The following is a 23,589-nucleotide window of genomic DNA, read 5'->3' as shown; positions in this document are numbered from 1 at the left end:
ATTTGCTTACAGCAGCAAATGAAACCCCGTTGACGCCCTGCAGAATGAGGGTAAGCCACACAGGGCTGTTGCTAAAAAGGCTGGCTGTTCACAGAGCGCTGAATTCAACCACATCAGTGGAAAGTACAGAGATCTTTGCAGACACCACAAACAAACGCACCCAGGACATGAGCTACAAGAGTTGCATTTCTTGTGGTGAGCCACTTCTGAGCCACAGACAATGTCAGAAGTGGCAGTGCAAAGGTACCAACGCCTGCTTTAATGACCAGGCTGTCACTGTCACTGTGCTTGATTAGTGAACAAACTGCCTGAAATAAACCAGAGGATCTACTGTCAGGAAGAAGACAATGAGGTATTTTTAAAAGGTGCTTTTAATCAGACGAATGAGCCTCACCAGAACCCGTTTCCTTATTTACTGAACGCGACTGTAGATGTCTATATGAGATGGAGATTGTTCACACACTATGGCGCTAATGTTAAGGAGTGTAATCTCACCCAGGACATTTGTGGCATTTGAGATGCTGTGCTCGAAGCTCTCCGCAACGTATCAAACTCTTTACATTCGAGCAGATCCGTTGCATGCTGTGTGGTCGACTGTTTGACAATGTTGAAAGTATTTCATCCTTTTCAAGTGAAATGGTCTCCATGCTTTTGGAGCAACTTTGCTGTGACGCCATTTGGGTGCATTCAAAATCAGCCAATGACTGCGTTTCCAGTGACAACAAATGAAATTCTGAAAATAAATTTGCTTAATGGAAAATCTGCAATTTCGAAAACTTGTGTTTTTGCGATAGGATGAGGTGGTTTTTCAGTTGTATCGGAATTGCCGTATTTTGCAAAACTGCAATGGAAACACTTGTATCGCATCACACGAGTCACGTGATCAACTGTTGGATGTTACTACTGGCGAAAACGACAAAGAGGATGATGATGTTTTTTTTCTGGACAATGTGCAGCTGACTCCATTAGACCTCTGACAGCATCACACAGGTCAGTAAAAGCTGTGTGTCATTTGGACGTGTTGAATCCACAGCTCTTCTGTAAAATTGTTGGCTACCATTTCTCCAAAACGCTGCATACGTAGCCGCTCCCAAGTATGAGGGGTTTGTGGCTCCGACGCCTGAATAAGATGCCAGCTCCTCGTAATGAATATATCTCATGTAATGGTTTCCATCCATCGCTGCATCATTTATAATGACACTGCATATCCATGTGTGATTTTAATTCAATTTCTTAGCTAATAGAAACATGACAATTGCAAAATTCAGCTTTTTCGATGAAGATTTGCACACATTTGTATGACGTCCGTCCATCCATTTTCTTTACAGTTAGCCTGAGCTGAAGGCCTCTATTGAAGCAACCTGGCCTTCCAGAGTCACTGGAATGGTGTCGTTTGTTTCAACCAAGTACTGAGCTGATTTCATTAGAAACTTCTTCCTGCGTTTATGAAATAATTGTGTGTGCTGAACCTGCATAATATGTGTTTCCCTTTTTGAATCGACTTTCTGACATGAACCAGATGTTCTCTTTCATTGAGATGCAGATGTAAGCTTTACTTTAAAAATAGTGTTGGTAATTCTTTATTTACTGAAATGCAACACCATCCATATCAGGTTGGAAACATGTCAAACAATGTCTGATATCATATCATTCATTTTCCTAATAGATATGATGTTTTATTAAAGCTCCAAAATATAATAATCAGAAGAGGACACAAAATACACTTTGGCTGCTAAATGACTCATTACTTTGTAAGAGCTCAGTTTTTTTTTTTTTTTGCATGTGTTGGTGGATTGCGTGGGTGTATCTTTGAAAGGTATACAAAGGTAGGGCTCCTGTGAGAAAAAGAGATGTGTGTTTTGCATTTATTGTTCCTCTGTAGGTCAGTGGGTGGGTCAGTGAAAATTTTAGATATCTCTTACAGCGAACCAAAAGTTTTTTTTTGTCTCTTTTGTTTGCTCATGTAACCACCTGAATGTGGTTTAACTGATGAAGCATAATGTCCAGCCCAGTGTAAATGGGTAATTTGAATATTATTCAAACCAAATGAAATGCAAAGATTCTCAGATTGAGGTGATTTTGCATTATACAGCTGAGTGCAGCTACAGTAGCCTTTGAAAAGGCAACAGTTTTGTTTTATTTTTCCTTACCAACTTTTTCTGTTTGGGGTTTTGTTAGAGTTTCTTGTTTTATTATTCACTACATGTCACAATAAAGACGGATCATTTTACATTCCAAAGTTTGTTTCTGTTGCAGTCAGGCCAAAGCAACATCGGAACAGATATATTAGTTTGCAAATCTAATCAAGGACAAATGTCTTCATTTTTGAAGACTTCTCCTTTGAGCTGATGCAACCCAAAGTTTTAAAGTTTAAAAGGAGATTATAACAAATACTGAAGCAATGTATGTGACCTCTAAATGTGCAGAAAATAAAAAAATATATACACATTTTCCTTATTTTTCTAGCATTTGAACTTAGCTGACCTAAAACTGGAAATGTTTCGAAAAGATAATATAATTCATTACCATTTCTGCAGACACATTATGGGACAGGCATATTGAAATTTTGTGCGTTTCTTTAACTGAAGGATAGTAAAAATTGAAAACAAAAATAGAGAATAAATATAGGATAAATTGGCCACATATGAAGATAAACAACATGCATTTAAGAAATACACTAAACTTCATTGTCTGAATAAATACACAGTCGTTGATATTTCATCTTGAAATAATCTAAATGCAATTGAAATACTGCACATTGGTCACATTTTGTGTTTAGTCTGATGTTGTGTCAGACAATGAGGAAAGATGTATTTTTTTTTTTACATAATATGAGTAAATATGTTTCAAACTGTACATAAGCAGTACATGGCAGAATAATTCCTTTCTGTCTGACGTTATCTGATGCGATAGTGACGTTTCTGACGGCTCCTGTGTACTTTAGAGTGTCGTGCGATCTGATTATCACGGCTATTACTTTGTCGTCACAGCTGTGTTTACACAGCTTTAATGGCACTTTTTTTCTTTTTTTGCGTGTGTACCTTGGCAGAGATATGTTCTGGAAATGTCCTGAAGAAGACTGGTGATGCCAGACATTTGCATATGCTTCCGTCATCACAAAGTTGCTTCACATCAAAGGAATATTTTCTCTCCCTCTCTGACGACAGACAAGATAAACAGCCATAGTGGATTTTCTGTCCGTTACTCATATTTTTTTAGTGCGGCTATTATCCACTGTTCAGACGTTGAACATCGATTCCACCCACGTATATCTCCTTTAGACGCTTGACATCTGGGAAAAAATACACGTGTTAGATAAACTTTCTTCTTCTTGACCTAGAAAACTGAAATCTCTCGCTGGCCGATAGATGTGGGAACGCTGCTCCATCCGCTCATCGTTTGTTGGAGACTTCGGGTCTTAGCTGCACGTACTTTCTCATTTGTGTTTTTTTTTTATCAGAATGTGCCTTTGCAGGATACTGACTGATTTATACCTCAGTGCACATTTTCCATTAAAGTGACAAACTGGACAGGATGTGGAAGGCATACTTTAGATCCAATTAATCATTTAGCAGATCACAATCTTTCCCAGATCTCCGGTGCATTGCTGGTAAAGACACGATGAGGAACGGGATAAATGACCTACACTGGCAGATTGTTATTATTATTAGCATGCACGGCCGCATGTTTGGCACCGCTCGTCACAGTAAAAAATCCACAAATATTTCCGTCGATGTCATGGTTTTATAACAACTATGAAAAACATGGCAATTAACGCCAGCTAGCAAAGTACAGTGGATGTCAGAGTGCTTTTATTATCCTGTTTGGGAAAGGAAACTCTTTACAAGAGTCAGTAAAATATTTTTAATCGGTTATCAATCAGATGTAAAACAAAATACAATGCGAATGTAGAAAAAAGTGCTTGGAAGATGTCAACAGATGGAAAATATATATCAAAATCGATTATTGTGTTTTTGCAGTTTCTTGCCGAGTATTTGCACCCTTTAATATTTCCACATTCTATCAACTTTCAGCAATAAACTTGAATGTGTTTTAATGAGATTGAATATAATAAACCAACACAAATGACGCATGATTGCTAAGTAGGAGTAATATGTTTTCTAAGTATTCATCTTGTATCGGCTGCTTATCCTCGCAGGGTCACAGAGGGGCTGGTGCCCATCTCCAGGGATCGTTGGGAGAGAGACGGGGCACGCCGTCAATTCCCCGTTGTCTCGATGTTTTACCAGAGCGCCTTCTTCTATGCGTTTGCTGAATCCCCTGCGTGGCCTCCAGCAAACTCCAAACTAGAATAGCTGTGGCTTTCTTCCTGCCACTTTTCCATGAAGTCCTGATCTGCACCGCGCTTGACAAACAGAACTGTTGTGCTGTCAACAGCTTCTCCCGCTCGAGCTATTGATCTCTGCAGGACCTCCTGATTTACCATTGGCTTCTGGGCTGCTTCTCTGATTAATTCCTTCCCTGCTCGGCCTCCATGCTTAGGTGGATTGCCTTGTGTTTTTAGGTTCACAGCTGCGCCATATTGAATAATGGATTGAACGACGCTCTGCGAGGACTATATTTTTTTAATAACCTAACTGTGCCTTAAACATATTCATATATTTCTCCCTGACCCGCCTTGTTGTGTTCCTCGATCGTCACAGCGCAGCTTCATACTGAGATGGGATTTCACTCAGGTAGACGTCATTCGCTAACCTTCCGAACACTCTGACTTTTATTTAGGGGTATCAGAGGAAAAGGGGACAAGTACAAATGTATGCCACACTTTTTTTGAGATTTTTATTTCTTGAAGCTTTTTTTAAAGCAACATTTTTCCATCCCAAATGAGGAATCAAAAGTGCTGCATACTTCTATTTACTATCGCGAAGGTTACTATGAATCCATGGCTTCTGTCGAAGTAATGCAAAATAATTTGCGCTCGTTTTCCCCAGACATCACAGATGACCTGAACATGGACGTTAAGGCTTTTCTCACAATGTTTGGTTTCTTTCTTCTTTCTGAATATCAGTGGCATTATTAGCAGCATCCTCTCATGCTCAACTGGGCTTTTACAGATCTGATATTTACATGTCCCCAAAAACAAAAGGTCACTTTAAAGGAGGGATGTCGGAAAAAAACATAAAAAACAAAAAACAAGAGCAAAAATAAAGCACATCCCGCCCCAAACAGTTGCCTTTATGTTGCACGTTAGTTTCAGCTGTGGACGAAGTTGGCTATGGATCCTCCTCGATGTCCCTTTTCATTTGCCAAGCTATGAAATGATGACACATAATGGGCTGTATAGCTACTTCAGCTGTACTAGCCACAGTCTAGATGCCAAATTGAAGCAAAGTGAGCGGGCTAAAAAAGTGGAGTTGGCTGTGGTATCCTTGGTAACAAAAACTGTTCAAATATATATATATATATATATACACTTTTTTTTTACCCCCACTAAAAGGTCAGAAGTGAAATAAGAAGTGCAGAAAAAAAAACTTCCCTTCTCACACCGGCGACTTCCTCTGAGGTTATTTGGCGTCCGAGGTGTCCTTTGAGAATCTCTCTCTCTCTTTCTCTCTCTCTTTCTCCCTCGTTTCTGGGAAGGTGACGGATAAAGGGGGGGAGGGAGGGTGTGTGTTCTTCGCCCTCACGCTCACTCATCATCATGACAGGAAAAAGAGAAGAAGACAGACTTCCAACCACGTACTTTCTCACCCCCAGCCCCCCATTTTCAGACATGTAGTCGCTGGATAACACTGAAGAGGAACTGAGCAAATTTATTAATATTTCATAGCATGCTTTGGCGTCTCACTAAATGGCTTCGCAGAGTTCCAGTTCACAAAAAGAAAGCGAAAACATAATTTTTGGGGCTAGCCCGTCACCATAAAATGAAGACAAAACAGCTGCCGGCATGCGCTTATAGAAATCTAATTTTTTTTAAAGAGAAAGAGGCACGCAGACGCCTTGTGCCTTTAACACAAATGCGGTCGCCATGGCTGCCACCATAGAGAAACACCTTTTAACAATTGACACAGAACAGGAAATGCAAAACCTGCAGGCAAAAATCCATTCAAAGTAGATGGTGTGAAGAGGTGCTTGGATTCACTAATGGAGACACGCTCTCGTTGCTTACAGGAAAACACTCTGACTTCAGTTCAAGATGCACTGGATGCATTGCTATTGTACGTCAAACGAAAGACCTGAGACACAACGGAAAAATAGCTGTTGCTAACAAAGATGCAAACTAAGATTGCTAAAGAGAAAATTGATAATTATAGCAGGCTGGGTTCAGACTGCTTTAGTTTAGCCATAGCCAGTCAAATGTGAACAACTCGGAGCATTGGGCAGAAATATCCAGTGAAGAAGACCTGCCAAAGCTCAAACAGGGCATCGGAGTAGGAATAAAAAGGAGATTTAAAGGACTTCGAACATGGCATGGTTGCTGGTGTCTATTTTAGAAACGGCCGATCTACTGGGAGTTTCACGTGGAACCATCTCTTAGGTTTACAGAGAATGGGCAGAGAATGAAGAAGTGTCTGTTGAGCGGCATTAGTATGGACAAAAATGCCTTTTTGATGTCAGAGATCGGAGAAGAATGAGCTGACTGGTTTGAGATGATGGAGCGGCAGCAGCTCCGTGAGTAACTGCTTGTTGCAAACAGAGACGGTTCGCAGAATACCGTCTCTGAATGCACAACACATCAAACCTTGAAGCAGCAGGGCTGCAGCAGCAGAACGCCACTCCAGGGGCGCTAAAACCCGAAAACCGAGGCCGCAGTTTACACAGCCTCACCAAACGGGACTGTAACAGTTTGGAAAAATACTGCCAGGTCAGATGAATCTCAATTTCCGCTGTTGGGTCAGAATTTGGCACAAACTAAGTCATGTTGCCTTGCGGTAATTCGTCGTGTGAGGGATACATTTTTGACACATTTTGGGCCTTGTAATTGTAACTCATTGAAACACCTTGGACCATCTTATTGATCCTACTGAACATGTGCATCCTTTTATAACAGTGTGCCCATCTTGTCATGGTTACTTTCAACAAGATAATAAAAATAATATAAAAAAGCCCAAATCATCTCAAACTGTTGTTTGAACATGACCTTAATCTAAAAGATTAAGGTCCTCTCCTGGTGAGAATGGGTGATGCTATCATGCTAATAATACAGGCCAGGATCTCAGCAGAATGTCTCTGACTCATGATTGATTGATTGATTTTATTAAATGGGACAGTACTTATTAATGAACGTACAATGCTGTTGTAAATATACTATATTTAGCAAAATGCTAATGTCCATCCAGTCCTATTAAACAAGCACAAGATACAAACATGCATACAAATCCAAACTATACAGTTGGAAAACTTTTTTTTGTTTTTGTTTCTTTTAAATGTTTACAAAACAATATTTGTTGCAAAAATGATAGCAAAACACAAAATTTGTCACAGGTACCTAAGGTTCAGTGATCAGTGTTGATTACTAACCAGCCATGCTTTAAGCTGTCCCTTAAAAGAGAGATAGATGGCGCTCTTTAAGAATTAAATCAATTTGTAAGACAAAAGGGCACTATAATAAAATGACTTGTGAGGGTATGTTAGGCATTTAAAATGCTTTTTCACAACCAGCTGAAGCATAAAATCTGTATTTATTAAAAGAAACTAGTTACCAATACCATTTCTATGAATGATTCCTTCCAACAGACACATATGCATGTAGTCAATGTGTCGTCTTTGTCGGCCATGCAGAAATACAAAATGAAACCAATTGCATCTGTGGCTGACGTTGAGCTCCAGAAGATGACAAACATTTGTTCATGTAGGAGCAAATTGTGACGGAGAACAGAAACTAAATGACTTTCCTCTAATATGTAAGTAGCTATGCTAATGCTGTGCCATTTGGTTAATGAAAAACAAAAAAAAACAAAAACAATCTGCTCGTGCATGTGAAAAAAAATACAAGATTAATAGCCCTGTGTCAAATAAATGTTTTATTGAGCCACAAACTAGATACAAATTGGATTTAATATTTTAAATTGTCAATTAGCTTTCTGCGCCCGCACATCCCCAGGATAGGGGCGCATCTGTGGGAAAAATCTGAAATTATTCATTTCAGACTTTTAAAGTGAACACAGCCTAAGTGACACTATGTGAGTCAAGACACATTAGAGAGCAACTCGGGTAATGACTGTACAAATTCTGTTCGATTAATTAAGTTAAGCTGTTTTCCCTGTATTTGGTGGGATTTTTACATTCTTCTCATCTTTTTGTAAAGCTTGCAGTAGGTTTTGTTAATGAGTTGAGACGGTACATTAGAAGTTTTTCACAGCGTGCTATGTTGTAACCACAGACTTCAAGGAAGTTGGGCTTTTACAGGATAGCTCAACACAATGTAATACAAAACCGTAAAGTGAAAGGAAGAATGTATATGAACATTTTTTATGTGTCGTTTGTTGCGTGTTTTGCCAATGTGCCTTGTGGCTGCTTTAGCCAGGACTTCTTTCCTTTGAAACTTCCCAGTGACATGACAACTAATTGAACTTTGAACCTGTAGTTCTGCTTAGGGTTTTGTGAGATGCTCAACGCTTGGGATATTGTTTTATAACCTTTTTCTGTTTTACTTTACTCCATATTTTAATATCTGAACTATCTTTTGTAATCTTTATGATGCTTTTTGGTCACTAATTTTCTGTGACAAACCTTTGAGCCTTACACGGAACAGAAGGATTTATATTTGGATTAAATTACACAGTTGGACCTCTTTTGTAATTATGGTGACTAATGGTGGATTTTATTTTGGGTTTTAAGAGCAAATGGAGGTTAAATACAGATCCACACCTCTCTTTTCAGATTGCTGTTTGTAAAAAGCTTTGAAAACTACATATCCTTGTCTTCCACTTGACCATTATGCACTGATTTGTGGTGACTTATTACCACAAATGATAAAATCATTACCTGGAATGCTTTAAAAATACATGGATCTGTAATTAAATGCTTACACGATAGACATGATAAAGCAGATGTTACAGTTTAGCTCAGATTAGATTCTCAGGCCCCCATCTAAAGGAAATTCATGACTTTATATGTGGCAGTGATGTCAATCATTTGATAAAGTGTATAATGATGTGAGAGCTTTCAAAGTGTTTTGTTAGGACCAAATGAGCTAACAGGCTCTAGCAGGTTGTCACCGTGAGAGACAGAGAAAGGTCAAAACACCAGAAAAGGTCACAGCTAATATGTTGTCAATGTCTGATGATAATAGAGGACAGACTCAGGCCTAAAAAGACAAGGAGAGAGTGCTTAACATTGTTAGATCAGCAATAGCTGATGTAAATAGTGATATCATGATATCATTTTTAAGCAGTCTTGGGGCACGGTGGCGAAACATGAGACTGCCCCCAAATACTCAGGAGTACTGTGTGTATTCTGCATACTGCGCACCATCTGTGGTCGGTTGAGATTTCATATTCGAGGGTAACAATTGCCTGCATTGTAGGTGAGAAATTCCTTCATTTCCCACAATCTGAATAGACACTAACAAGTTTGATGAGCTAGTTGGGCGTCTAGCCTGATTTCTTCTCCCCCACGGAAAACTGTCAGTTCAAAGCAGTCGTCAAGCTAAGAGCTAAGCGAAAAATTTACCTTTGTGTGTACGTCCCTCTTTGAGTCTGCATTGGGTCTGCACTGACCTCAGAGAAGTATGTTGGGGGCAACGTGAAGCTGCTGCTGCCCAATTTACTCAACAGCTTAGCTAACTTATCAAAGAGTGAGCGAGCTAGTCGATTACACTAGCCTAGCTCAGCTAGCCATGAGTGGTTGAGCAGCTAAAGCCTTTCCTCTGCTTATATCCCCCAGAATGCCGTGTGGTTCTGAATCGTAGTTCGGTGAAATGATCAAAATTTTGTCGGCCGTCTCTTCTAGTGATATTGCTCACCCGTCTGTCGTGACAAATGTCGTTATGGTTTAATCGTCCAGCCCTATATAAAACATATACAGCGGGAAATAATTAGTCTTTCTTCTGCTTTGAATGCAGAACACATAACTGATTAAAATTAGCATTACAATGAATCGGAGGGCTAAAAGATTAGAACCCAACAGAAACCGAATCAAGGTTCTGCAGCGACACATAAAAAAACAGCAATTTAAAACAGGAAGTATCCTGACAGCAGCTAATTCCCTAAAAGCAGACTGTCAAAAGGGCATATTATTCCGAGGAATGAAGTCCATTTTTGACTCCCCTCCCTCACAGCCCCCAAAAGGCTATTTAGGCGCATCCTAAAAATAAATGAAATGGATTTTTGATTATCCTTCTAATGCTGGATTTGGGAATGATGCAACACAGAGGGCCTCCCACGAGTGATTATCCCAAAGCGTGCACTATCATTCCAGTTGAAATGATGTGTCTCAGCCGGCATTGAACAGTAATGGCAGGCTTCACAAGCCGAGGCTGAAAAAGGCCAGTCAGAATAAAAGCTATTGTTCCCAGAGCAGTGATAGAACGTCACGCTCCTTCAGAACCACCCTTGAGTCGAGCTGTTGTTTGTTTCTCAGAAAGTTTCATCTGCGCCTCAAAGATAGAGGAATCATCTTGAGTTGTTGTCTTTAAGCGTAATGCTCAGTTGTCATCTTCCATTCTTTTACCCTGTTCTCTCCGTCTTGTGTCGAGGCTGTAGGGTAAGTGCTTTGTTTTCCAAGGACGGGCAGCTCTGACAGGGATGGACATGCCCACTGTTGGGAGGGGAAATCAATTTATCACTGTGGCACTAATAGCTGCCTATCATCTCTAATGCGGTGCGAGCCAGCAGCTTCTCCCCAAACTGGCAGGTGGTGAGTTATGCCGGAAAGGCCATAAAATACCCACTCTGGTGCTTTTCAACAATTAACAGGAGGGTAAAACAGACGTCATAAACTCCTTTACAATGCAGAGACATGGCAGCCGCTTTGTGAATCTAGGTGTGTTTCTGACACTGTAAAACGCTCACTGTCACGTTAGAAAGTGTAAATATGCAACTCTATCGAGAGGACGCTGCAAATTGTAATATTTGGAGATGCCACCTGTGAAGAATGAAAATGTAGGAACATGTAGGAAACAAGCATCTGGTCAGAGGTTTTAAATCTAGCGAAGTGATTACAAAAAGTAACTCCTGGAAGCAGGCTAGAGGACTTCAAGGTTAATAAAGTTTGGGAAAATAGCTACTTTAAATTCTTATATTCTTTCCATTTCAGACTTCAGGTATTATGTAGCTATTGCAATTGTTTGTGTTCTGATTTTAATGTTGCTGTTTGAGAATCTTTTAAGTGTGGCATGAGTCAGTGAGCTCAGCTCGTTTCAAAATTATGTCCCTATTGATTTTGAATCATGTTCAGATCACTGGAATGACATGTTGTTTCTTCTGCTTTTTGTCACTTAAATATTTCAGATAAGCAAAAACAAAATGCACCCTTAAAATGACAACTTATACGGTACTTTAAAGGAACAAGATATCCAAGCCAACCTGTGCTTTTGAGGAAAAACGAAATCTTTGTAAAATGACTAATTTATTTGACAGACATGTACGATCAACGCATCGCATCGTGTCCATTTCTTAAGAAATCCAAAAGAAGATGAGAAACTAAGTCATTAGTGCCAGTCGTAAATTTGTAATGCATTCTGGTTTATTGCAGAAAAAATCCTGAAGTATTACATCAGTGTCTCACTTACACATCAAAACCGAATAAGTTGTAAGTACATTAAACTAAAAAGTGTCTCATTTGCATAATGTGGTTTATATCAGTATTTACAGGTAGTTCCCTTTTGCTTTCCCACATGTGACATTTAGGGTGCTGCAGTATGTATTTTTGTAGATAATGAGTTGTTTTTTTTCAGCTGGAGTTTCTGCAGAAGAGGCTCAATATGCAATTATAATTCTTGATTAGCGAGGTTAACAAAAGCTACTACAATATTCTGACCTCATGTCATCTAAAGGGTGCAGAATTTATTGTTTTGAATCAATTCAATTCAAATGAGATGTTGTAACTCATATCATCCAAGTATCTTCAAAGAGTCGATGGTAATGCTGAAGGCCAGAAGGATCTCCAGTAGCAGTCAGTCTTGCAACGAATTGGAATAGGCCTCTGACTGCATGATCACTATTTAGCTTCATTTAGTAGTATACGTTTTTATTCATCTCTATATTTGTCAGATGTTTGGCTGTTTTGGTGCTGCGACTTTACTTTCTTCAAAAATATTCTCCTTTAGCTTTAACACTAACACTAACATACCAAACAATATGAAAGTTGTGTCTTGCAAATGTTCTCAACCCTGAAACTGGGCCCTTCATTTCTTTTGGTAATATTTACAAAAAGCACTGGTATGTTAACATCAGTGTTTACCTTTGGATAAATTTCAGAAACTGGTGAATATTAATAAAAACAAACTCTGATCATGCAGTAAATTCATCAGAAAAGCTTCAGAACTTGTAAGTTTTTTTTTAACAACAACAAAAAAAAAAGCATCATGAGCCTGTCGTGGCCTTGCTTCTGTACTTTTGGAAAATCAGACTTTGGTAATTATCTTGTAAATGTTCTTAATTGCTCAGAATATGATTCTTTTCTTGTTTTTTTGCTGGCCTCTCTCTTTATAAAGTAACACAAGACCTGAGACAGTTGGTTAACAGACCTTAAGCTTGCAGACTTAAAACATGGCTGACTTGATAAGAGCGATTGTGCTTGTTTGGTTTCCTTACCATGATGCTTTATGTTTTTTGTGAGAAGAACTACTTTGACTAAAAACTAACCAAACTAAACCTGTTGGAGTCTTTTTCCCCCCAGTCAACAGTGTCCACGGGAAGCACATTATAACTCTGTGAACGAAAACGGTGATCTCTCTGACACTATATCTGACATCTCATTTATATCACTATGAACCACTGGAAGAATATGACAAAAACGTGGTTCGTTTCCTGTTTAGGACCTTCTTATACACTGATATGGGTAACAATGCCATTGCAAGCACATTGCAGGAAAACAACCCCAGACTGTGTAACTGGCTGATGCAAAGATGATGATAGTGGGGTAAAAAAAAAAAAAAAATAAGAAAGTGTCTCTTTTGGTGAGCCGTGGAGGGATCGGGCTGTCTCTCATTCTTTCTCTACATCTCCAGATTGAGAGCTTGGTTCTTATCTACTGCAGATATAGATTCAGACTACTCATTGGTAATCTAAGATATAAAGAGGAAACTATTCTTTTAAGTCTTTACTCATTCCAATAAATACTAAATAAAAAATTAACGTCAATTAAAAAAAAACAAACAAAAAAAAGTTTCTTTTCACTCTTCCTTTTCGATTGGACCATGAAGTGAGCGGAAAAAACTTGCTTTTTCACATTTCCTCTTCTCCCCCCCCCCCCTCCCCCTCCCCTCTCCAATACTCTCAGTAACTTTATATAAAACAAATCACGCATGAAAGCAGTGAATAGCCGCAGCTGAGTGATGGATAAAAAAAGCAGCCAAGCTGCGCTTTTCAGAATTTTCGGAGATGGTCGTTTTGCAAAAATGGTGCAGTTCCCGTCATCGTGTGGATCTCTGTGACCATTTCACTCACACGCGATCGGCAGAGACAGGAAACCTGGCAACACTTGACAAGACTTTCTGAATGAATTGCTTTGAATTATCCTCCGGTCCACTGGCGGAAGTTTCCGAGCGAGACAAATGAGCGTCGTTTTTCCACGGGAACTGTTGCTCCAACCTGTTATGTATTTATTTTTTTCTGGTAAACCCGTTTCTAAATCTTTCACTTCACCCTCCAGACCAACTCCTCCGTTTGAATATTTCAATGTGTGTGCTCTCTTCTTGGCTATGAAAGGTTCGCGAGGTGCCGCTGGTGATGACAGACGGCCGCTGCACACCACGGCCTCTTACTGTCTTTAAAGTGCAGAAAATAGTTCACTTTACCGCGCTGTGGCTGGCAGCCTGGCGGAAGTAATGGAATTCTCCATTAGCTTGGCCAGGCTTTTTGTCAGTGGCTGGGTAATCCCTGGGGGCTGCTGTGGCGCCGGATATGCCCCAAATCCTCTGGAGATCTGAAAACAAGCCTCTAAACTCCCCCGTGTGTTCGCCACGCTCTCTGGTTCCGCTCATGCTGCTTAATGGGAGGTGATTATAATCGGACGCCACTGGTTTTTGACTTGATTATGAGCTTCTGCTGTGAGGTGTCCTGTCACAGCAGAAATATGGTATGGAGGGAAAAAAAAAAGAAAAAATTCCAGCACATTTTGAAGTGATAGCAAAGACAGTGTGACGAAGCAACATTAATGAAATGGATGTACGCACCTTGAGAAATTATTTTAATGTCCTTGAAGAGGTAATATTGTTTGTTTTCCAGGCACATATAACACTATCGAGTAACTACGTTATCTTCAGTTCTTATAAAAATGTTGTGTATATCAAACATAACTTAAAAGAAATTGAACCTCGCAACTTGATGCGGTGAAATTGGGACTCTGTCTCTTTAAGAAGCTCCTGCTCTATTTGACGCGTGCCTTCAGCACGTCATCACAATACTTCTCCGTTAAGCCATTTGCAAACGTTCTTAGGAGGTTCCCACTGAGAGGTAGTTCATTTAATGAACTGAGAGGTAGTTCATTTAATGAACAGCTGCTGCTGCTAGTGAGGAAAGAAAGAATCAAAGCAGCACTCTGGGTATGTTTTTGATGACCAAACAACATTATGATGTTGTTTAGTCAGCTGTTATTTTTTTAAATAACAGGCTAAAAAAAAGCCTGTTATTTCTTAAACTAATAGTAATAGCATAGATTTTGGAAACCACACCAGCAGTTTTTTTTAAAACTCTTTCTCATAGGGTTGTGTCCAGTTAAAATTGAAATAAAACATGTTTTGTGAGGTGAACAACCTCAACATATGATGGTGCTGCTCCTTCGTTTTGCCAGATAAATGGCAAAAAGTAGGAGCAAATAACATTATGATATTATGACCACTGAAAGGTGAAGGACAAGGTTCAAAGTAGGCCAGTCACTATAAACAATTAATCATCTAATTGCTTGATAAACTAAAACAAACTCAATAATTTGCATTTGCTTCATTTTTTTCTCTTTTCTCTCGCTTTCTACCAAAACTGGCCTTCAGTCTGGTGCTTTGGTCTCAACTATCTCACTATTTCACCTACAGAGGCTTCAGAATTCATTTTATTTGTTGTTTCTGTTGTTTTGTTTATTTATTTTGGATATTTAAAATCTCCTCCACTTCCACTGTTTACATGCTCATCAGAATTTCAAGTTTTTTGATCTTTGAGAAAGTGTTGTTGCGTTATTCTTCCATTGGTACTATTATGTTCCTTGAAATATAACATATCAAGAGAACAATATTATCGTTTATCGCAATAAGGTCTGGTACAATTTATCATCTGGCAAAATTTGTTATCGCGACAGGCCTAGTTCAAAGCTAATGCTGCTTCTGAAGAGCATCAACACTGGCATAATGTTTACACCAGCACATGCACATGCTGACCCTGGTCCACGGCGAGTATCAGAATGAATCACCAGAACATGTTGCCCTGGTTTGATGAATCACACTTTCATTTGCTTCATGTGGAGGACCAGGTGTGTCTGCAGTGCTTATCTGGGAAATCCTGGGTCCTGCCGTCTATGTGGGCGTTACTTTCACACCTAGCACAAACGTAGGCATTGTCGCAGACCGAACACACCACTTCACAGAAACAGTACTCCCTGCTGCCTGTGGATGCTGAACAGAAAGCAGGAATAATTCAGGAATAGTTTTAGGAAACATTCAATTTGAGCTCCACAAAAATCCCCGATTTCCTTTCAGTCTATTTGATCTGCTGGAAAAAAACAAAACAAAACAAGCCTGATATAAGAAGGGTGAACACAATCAATATTTTTTATCTTTTTAGCAAAAGGTGTCACCAACATGCTCTAAGCCAGGCGTTTGTAATGTTACGCCAAATTGGTGGAGGTCCTTTTTGTAAAGCCAGTGTTGGCAATTAAATTCCTTTTCTTTTTCTTTTTCCTAGGGAGATAAAAAAAAAAAAACAGTCTCAAATCAAATTTGAAAATGAGTCATAGTTGTGGAAAACTGCCCTCCACAGCTCCAGACACAAAATTACCCCCACAGACAGCTCTCTCGTCATTCAATAATGCAGCCAGAGAGGCTTTCTGGCAATCCATTATGTATATCTAAGAAACCCCTTAGCTTGACGAGAGCCAATCCCCATGTTTGTCTCATATCTGTTTGATAATGTCCATCTGACTATTTTTATCCTCCCTCTTCGTGGCTTAAGTGCATTTTAATTGATGTAGTAAACTGTTCAGACATGTGGTTAAGCACAGTGTAAGCTAAGTCTGTTAGATAATACCCATTTTGCTCAGCTAACCTGCGCCAAGGGATCTTTAGGATGTGCGCATGACTAATGTGAGATTAAATGGAAATCTGAGTCAGTATGTCGTCTTATGGCACAAGATTTTTCCTATATTTCTAAAGCACGTTGCAAAGAGGCAACTGCAATGCTAAAGTATTATACAAAAAGAAATGATGGATGTCTCATCTGTTGTCAGGTGACAATGCTGATGTATTCTGATATGAAAGGCATGCAGGCCACATGCTTTGGGTGACCTTCAAATTATACATGCATGTGGTCAAAGAGAGGAAGTGAAGGAGTAAAGCTGATAAAAAAAAAAAAAGAAAAAAAAACAGCCTGACTAGTGTCAAATGTTCTCATGTCTGGGGGCTGGGCTGTGTTCGCTTCTGTGTTTAAAAGCAAATGTTTTCACCTGCGGTGCATGGCAGCCATATTGCCCACGCTAAATGATCCTGCAGCCATGTGTTGATCAAGCTGCCACGTGTTCACAGGCAGAGATGCCTGCATGCGTCACTTAAAGTTGAAATAAATACAGCGTTTGGACCGGCGCCCGTCAGCCAAGCGGTGTTTGTCCTGTGAATTTTTGCTGCCTGGTGTGAGTGACAAGCACCAAAGCGAACTGAACGTGTACAAAGGAAGAGCAAAACTCGACGTCTGAAAGCTTCTCCCCGCGAGCACAAATCCTTCCCTAAGCTGACTGAGCCGAGTTTGATTTTCTCTCTGGCGATAGCATCTCCGCTGTACTACGAAGGTGGAGGGCGGTTTGGGGAATTGCCTCTTGCTCTCTAAAGCCTTTCTTTATCTTTTGATTAACAATAGAGTAGAAACCAAAGAAAGCGCTTAGAGCCTGAAATGTACAACTTTTCATCAATGACACTTTCGCTGCTTTAGATGAATGCGGACATTGAGCCAAAATATGGTGTGAAGTTGACACACATTTTTTTTTTCTTCCCGTTTTGTGAGAATAGTGGCTATTTTCTCTGTTCTTCACATATCCGCGCTTTTCACACCTATTTTTATTCCTCTGACACCCCTCAGCTGCTATTTGAATCCACTGTGCTGCCTGTTTGATTGATGGCTCCTTTTTCCTGCTGCTAAGCTCTAGGAGCCGGAGTAAAGCGAGGATAAGTCTTGAGGCTATGACAACAGTTATGACCTCTCAAAGAAATGCATTTAATATCACCATATACAGAAAGACCTCGTGTGTGTCAATGATAAAAGCCTTTCCACTTTTTAACATTTTGTTGCGTTTCAACCACAAACTTCAGTGTTTGTCTGACAAACTTTGGGGCCTTTCTCTTAGCAATACAGCTCAGCGTGAATGGAAAGTGTGTGTGAACAGCAACTTTAGAGCTTTGCCACAACTTTCCCATTGGATGTTTGCTTGGACTTTGAGCCTTTTAGCTAATTACGTTGCAATGTAAGGGTCAAAACTTCAATGTCGGTCAAAAACCAGCTTCTTCCATTTATATGTCGAGAGTTCCCTGAGTGGCTCGTAGTCCTACTTTAGACCTCTCCACTTTATCCTTGGTCTGTCTGCCATCTTTGGTTGGTCTTCATGATGCTATTAATGGATATATGGTTTTCAAATAAAATGCCTCTCATTACAGATCTTGTCATTAGTTCCATTATAGTCAAAATATAGCAAATGGTAAATCTTTTGCATTGCAACTAGAATGATAAACCTATGTCATGGTCATAGAGTTTAGAAGAAAAAGTCATGAATGTCTTGGCTGTTGCTGAAACCCCCATGTGGGGATTAATCCTGATGTTTTTCTGCTTCCTTTCATACAGATATCTCGGGATCACACGGCCTCTCACCTACCCAGCTCGGCAGAACGGCCAGCTGATGGCTAAAATGATCCTGGGAGTGTGGCTGGTTTCAGCATCCATCACCCTGCCACCTTTCTGCGGCTGGGCCAAAAACGTCCACACGGCCGGTGTGTGCCTCATTAGCCAAGACTTTGGCTACACCATCTACTCCACAGCAGTAGCCTTTTACATCCCTATGCTGGTCATGCTCTTCATGTACTACAAGATTTTCCGGGCGGCTCGCAAGAGCGGCGCCAAGCACCGCTTCACGGACCTGTCCCGGCGCGAGCGCCTGGAGACGGTGGCCAACGAGGCGCTCCGCATGCAGGGCCTGAAGCCGCCCGGCGTGGCTGAGGAGTGCGCCGCCTTGTCTCGCCTGCTGAACCGCGAGCGCAAGAACATCTCCATCTTCAAGCGGGAGCAGAAAGCGGCCACCACGCTCGGGGTGATCGTGGGCGTTTTTGCCGTGTGCTGGCTGCCGTTCTTCATCCTGACCACCGCCAGGCCGTTCATCTGCGGGGTGGAGTGCAGCTGCGTGCCCATCTGGCTGGAGCGCACGCTGCTGTGGCTGGGCTACGCCAACTCGCTGATGAACCCCTTCATCTACGCCTTCTTCAACCGAGACCTGCGCTCCACCTACCGTGACCTTCTCCGCTGCCGCTATCGCAACATCAACCGGCGGCTGTCTGCCGTGGGGGTTCACGAGGCTCTGAAGGTGTGAAGCCTGGACGGTTAACTTTGCGGTCCAGTTTTTTTTTTTTTAAACTGCACTTGTTGCCTATAAAGGGCATAGCGCACACAGCAGGCCTGTAGATAAGACACAGACTGGCAGAAAGAGAAAGTAACTGCTGGTCGCTCTTAAGCCCCTCCGCAAAGCCATGGAAACAGCAGGATTACTTCAGTTTGCAGATGACTCAGTCTTTCTATTTTAGGAGAAAAAAAACAACAACATAGTGGATCCTTGATGGGCCACTTAAACTGAAGCAGCTTTTGTGCATATGCCAACAATTACATCCTGGCTCCTGATTTATGGTGTGATGTTGGAGCAAGAGAAAGAAATGACTTGTAAACAAAAACAATTACCCTAGGGCTTTCAGCTACAACAAAAACAAAAATCATCCAAACAGATTTCTGTACATAAACCGAAGTGATGTTTTATAGAGACGAGTGTTTTGTTTTTGTGGCACCGTGTCTTTGAGGCCTCCTCAATTTCTCCATTAGCACATAAGTGAACACCTTCAGAAAAGATTGCAGTAAGTAATATTCACGGCCCTTTTGTTTCCCGTGGCAGCGTTTACATCGGACCGCTCATGGAGTTCCATAAAAGGTGCAGGAACCGACAACAGTCGCTGAGATGAAGGAGACAAGAGAGGAGTGGTGTTATAAGGCGTCCTGTCTAATGATGGCATTGCTCTTTATTGTAAAAGAAGCAGACTGGTCTGTTGAGTGTCTGCATGAAACATTTGTCTCACGTGTCACCGTGCACATCAACCAAAACATGGATTTGCGGGGGAGGGAAAAAAAAAAAAAGAAAGCAATCATGAAGAAGTGTTTTCATGGTTTTGGCCAAACACTGCGGCGCGCGCTTGAACTGAACGTGACCTCATTCATTTACCGTTTGTGTCCTGAACCTTAATATTGTGGGTTTTTCTCACTCTTGTCATCCCGCCTTGGTCGGTCTCATTCCACAGCAGCTCCTGACCTTTCCACTTGAACAATCGGTCTGTTCCTGAGACTCTTTGTTTTTCCACTGGTCGTTTGCCAACAAACGTTTCCACTCCCCACGTGGAAATCAGGATGCGGTCACTTCCCTCCTGACTGCGCTCCCGTTTTAAACTCCGCTGTGACCTGTACAAAATCCTTGTCAAATGTCATCATCAAACAGTGTGTGCTTTCTCTACCTCAATTCTTTGGAAAATACTGTACATTTATTAGCTTTTTTTTTCCAAACATAGATGTACTGCTGTATTATTTTTTGACGGCTATTTTTTATTATGTAAATTATTCTGTCAAAAACCGCATTTGAGTGCTCCGTGTGACTGCTTTGTCGTTAGTTTTAGAAAACCTCCTAGAAAGCGGCAGTGTATTTCACCACTTTGTAAATAAATAAGCACTTCAAATTTAACTGTGTCCTAATGGGTAATAATGAAGGAAACACTTAAAGAAAACCTGTCTTACAACATGGAATAGGCCTAAAGACTTCAAAAAAAGCAACACATCATGCCATTAACTAAAGAAAGATAATAGTATATGAGTAATTAGCGTAGAATGAGTTACAAAGAGATGTGTGTGATCTTGAGAGTCAAACTACAGTGACAGTCATTATCTAGAAGAGAAAAACTGCTGAATCGTTCCAGGAACAGCCATCAGTTCGTAATCTTAATCTAATCATTGAGTTTTGAGCACAAGTAGCATCTCAGTTGATATTTTGGATTTTGAATAGGTCACTCCAAAACCTTGACTTTTTTTTTTAAACCCATCAATGGCGGACTTGACCTAACCCAAGCCATTGAGTTTAAAATCAAAAACTGATGGTCAGACATTTGTCTTCTTTGTTTTCTGGTACAGAGCAGAACTCATGGTTCCTTTAATTGCAGCAAGTTGTCCAGTTTCCTGAAGTAGCAAAGGAGAACATTTCCTCTAAGGTTTTGGGATTCATCAAGACATTATTTGTCAAATGTGCGGCAGGCCTTTTGGTCAGTAATGATTTTGGCCTTTGAACTCTTCAAAAGGATGCTCATTTTACACTGAGCCTACAGGCAATTTATTCCTGCAGGGCCTCAGCTGTTGCTCTGGATTTGTTTGGGACATCCTTGATGTGTTTGGAGTAAATTTGGTGGGCTGGGAAGATTTATCTCTCTAGAAAACATAGAAACGCTTGTGGACGTTTTACAACGTCCACAAGTGAAAGCCTTGTGGACGAGGCTTTCGCTTTGGTTCACTGGAGACCCAAAGACTTAAAAATAGCTTGTTAGCTCTATTCAGGCTAACTTGACTAGTGAGATTTGACTACTCACATCTAATCCACATTATCACCAGATTGGTTGCTGTATATTTCCCCCCCATTCATAATTTAAATCAGATTTTGAAAACCAAGTTTTGTTTTACTTATTTAACACATAAGTATGACCAAAAAGCAAAACGGAAGAAAGCGCTAAGGGGGTAAATACTTTTCCACAGCGCCATACCCTCCCAGTTTTGCTTCCTTGGATTGAGATTTACTTTTTGATCTGAGGATGTTTCACTAATCTTTAAATATTCTGTCCTCACACAACACTTTCTAATCAAATGCCTCATGCGTGCAGATTATCATTTAAAATGTATTATCCTCCCTTCCAGCTTTGATTCATCCCCCTTCTGAAATAAATCCAAACTCTGAGGCAGGCCAGAAGATAAAAAAAAAAAAAATGTTTTTCCGTGTTTATTGTGCCACTCACAAAGACTCTGGAGATGTGTTAAGAGACAGTGACCCAAAAAAAAAAAAAAAAAAACCCTGGCTTTTATTCTCTGTTTGCTTGGAGCAAGATCTTTTATTCAGTCTGGGTTGACAGCGGTCTGTTCGCTGTCATGACTCAAACTGTTGGGAGACTCTGAGATGAGTTGATGTCTGACATCTGACATGGTTTGTGCTGTGGCAAGGAACAATGGACGCTGGTAAATCGCAGTCTGGAATGTGCAGAATGATTTTGAAGATTATTGCTATCCGAGTTGAGCAGCACAATAATCTTTTAACTTATTGTTGTTTGGAGCTTTTTCTCTTTCGCTTTGCAACATTTCCTATGTCTAAAAATCTAACTTAGTTGGGCGTTAACTTCAGAATTACAGGAAATCTTCAGATTTTTCACATATGATGATACTTTGGATGTATTAGTCATAACATTTGTACTTGCAAAACTCTTGAGTTGCAACTTTTGACCAACCAGAACGTCTTTTTATGCCTTTTCATCTTGTGCAGCAGTCGGCCGCCGTTGTTCGACCGCAGTCTAAGATGAATACATTTCTGAGGCTTGTCAGTACGAACAGCGGCAGGGGGTCTGGCCCGGACAGCAACATTTGAAACAGACTTCCTACGCTGGGGTTTTTCACAAAGTCGAGATGGGTATTTTATTGATAATGCTGGGATTTCAGAATATATTTTATATCTGCAAAGTAAGCAAAACTCTCGTATTTTTCCACTAACTTTTAACTTTCAAAAATGGGGGGAAGTGAAATTCACTGCAGATACATAGTGTCATCTGATTTATTTGAGTAACTCTCTCTGAAGTCATGTTAAAATCAAGAATAACACCAAACCTGTAAAGTATTTGAAGGTAAAAAAAAAACAAAAAAAAAAAAACAAGAAAGGGAGGGAAAACTAAAAAGCTAAGAACACAGGAGCACAGGGTTCACACATGGAGGAACTGCACAAAATATTCAAATAATGTTAATACAACACACTAGTGCATATCTATGGCTTTTCTATGAAACACAAAAATATGTTGATTTAAGTAAAAAAGCATCAAATTTCACATAAAACTATCGTTTTCATCATTTCTTCTTCTTCTTTTGTCTGTAATGGACGACAAACTTCACGATGCTGCCGTGTACTACCCCACCTTTCTGTTACTGTGAACATAACAAAGAGCAAACAGAAGTGAAACAAAAATTCATGATAAATCATGATAAACGTGTCCAATATAAGGAAAAAAAAAATGTCGTAATTGTCTTACCTTAGCGAACGTTTTACAGCAACTCTCAGGTATTTTACGGGACAGAACACGTTTGATGAAACATGGTTCCAAACACTTTATTTCAGATTGCTCTAGTTTCTGTGTCATATCTTTACCAGCCTCTCCCATTTAAAACTTGTTGTAATATTTACACAATAAAAAAGTGCAACATTAGCTTAATTATTATGTCTTTTCTTTGCCATAGAAGATTTTGTGAGATAGCTCCCAAAATCAAAAACACTCAAATTAACTCTCAGATTCTTCTCATTTTGAGCCTGGAAGTGTCATATGTGTGTTAATTTGGGGGAATACTTACATAAAAATCTTTGGTGATCCCTACTGTAAACAGTTGGGAACATGACCCAAACTAGCTGACATTTCTGTGTTCACACACAAACACACACACACACACACACACACACACACACACACACACACACACACACACACACACACACACACACACACACACACACACACACACACGCACACACGCACACACACACACACACACACACACACACACAAAAAATAGTAAGCAGTCCAAGTGAAGCTTGTGAATTGCCCAAACATGTTGTATGTCTCAGCAGGTGTTACTCTTGGGGAATGAGAACCAGTGTGCCTGGAAGCAGACGGCGCTCTCTCTCTCTGTGAGTGTGACTCTCTGCCTGATGTCTCTCATCAGTATCAGTGAATAGGATAAG

At 40.3% G+C, this 23,589-nt stretch overlaps 1 protein-coding gene across 1 annotated transcript in view; it reads left to right on the top strand.

Moving 5' to 3' along the window:
* Positions 1-22,545, top strand: part of htr7c (5-hydroxytryptamine (serotonin) receptor 7c) — a 37,787-nt gene extending 15,242 nt beyond the window's left edge. The window contains exon 2 of the mRNA XM_008417599.3: positions 18,159-22,545. Coding sequence (XP_008415821.1) covers positions 18,159-18,897 — 739 coding nt within the window. The 3' untranslated portion in view covers positions 18,898-22,545. The remainder of the gene's footprint in view (positions 1-18,158) is intronic.
* Positions 22,546-23,589: the final 1,044 nt, after the last annotated feature.

This window comes from Poecilia reticulata, chromosome 9 (assembly GCF_904066995.2).
Source record: "Poecilia reticulata chromosome 9, P_reticulata-male-v2, whole genome shotgun sequence".
Classification (NCBI taxonomy): Eukaryota; Metazoa; Chordata; class Actinopteri; order Cyprinodontiformes; family Poeciliidae; genus Poecilia; species Poecilia reticulata.
Note: the sequence above shows the minus strand (reverse complement) of the source record. Positions and strands in the feature narration are given on the sequence as shown.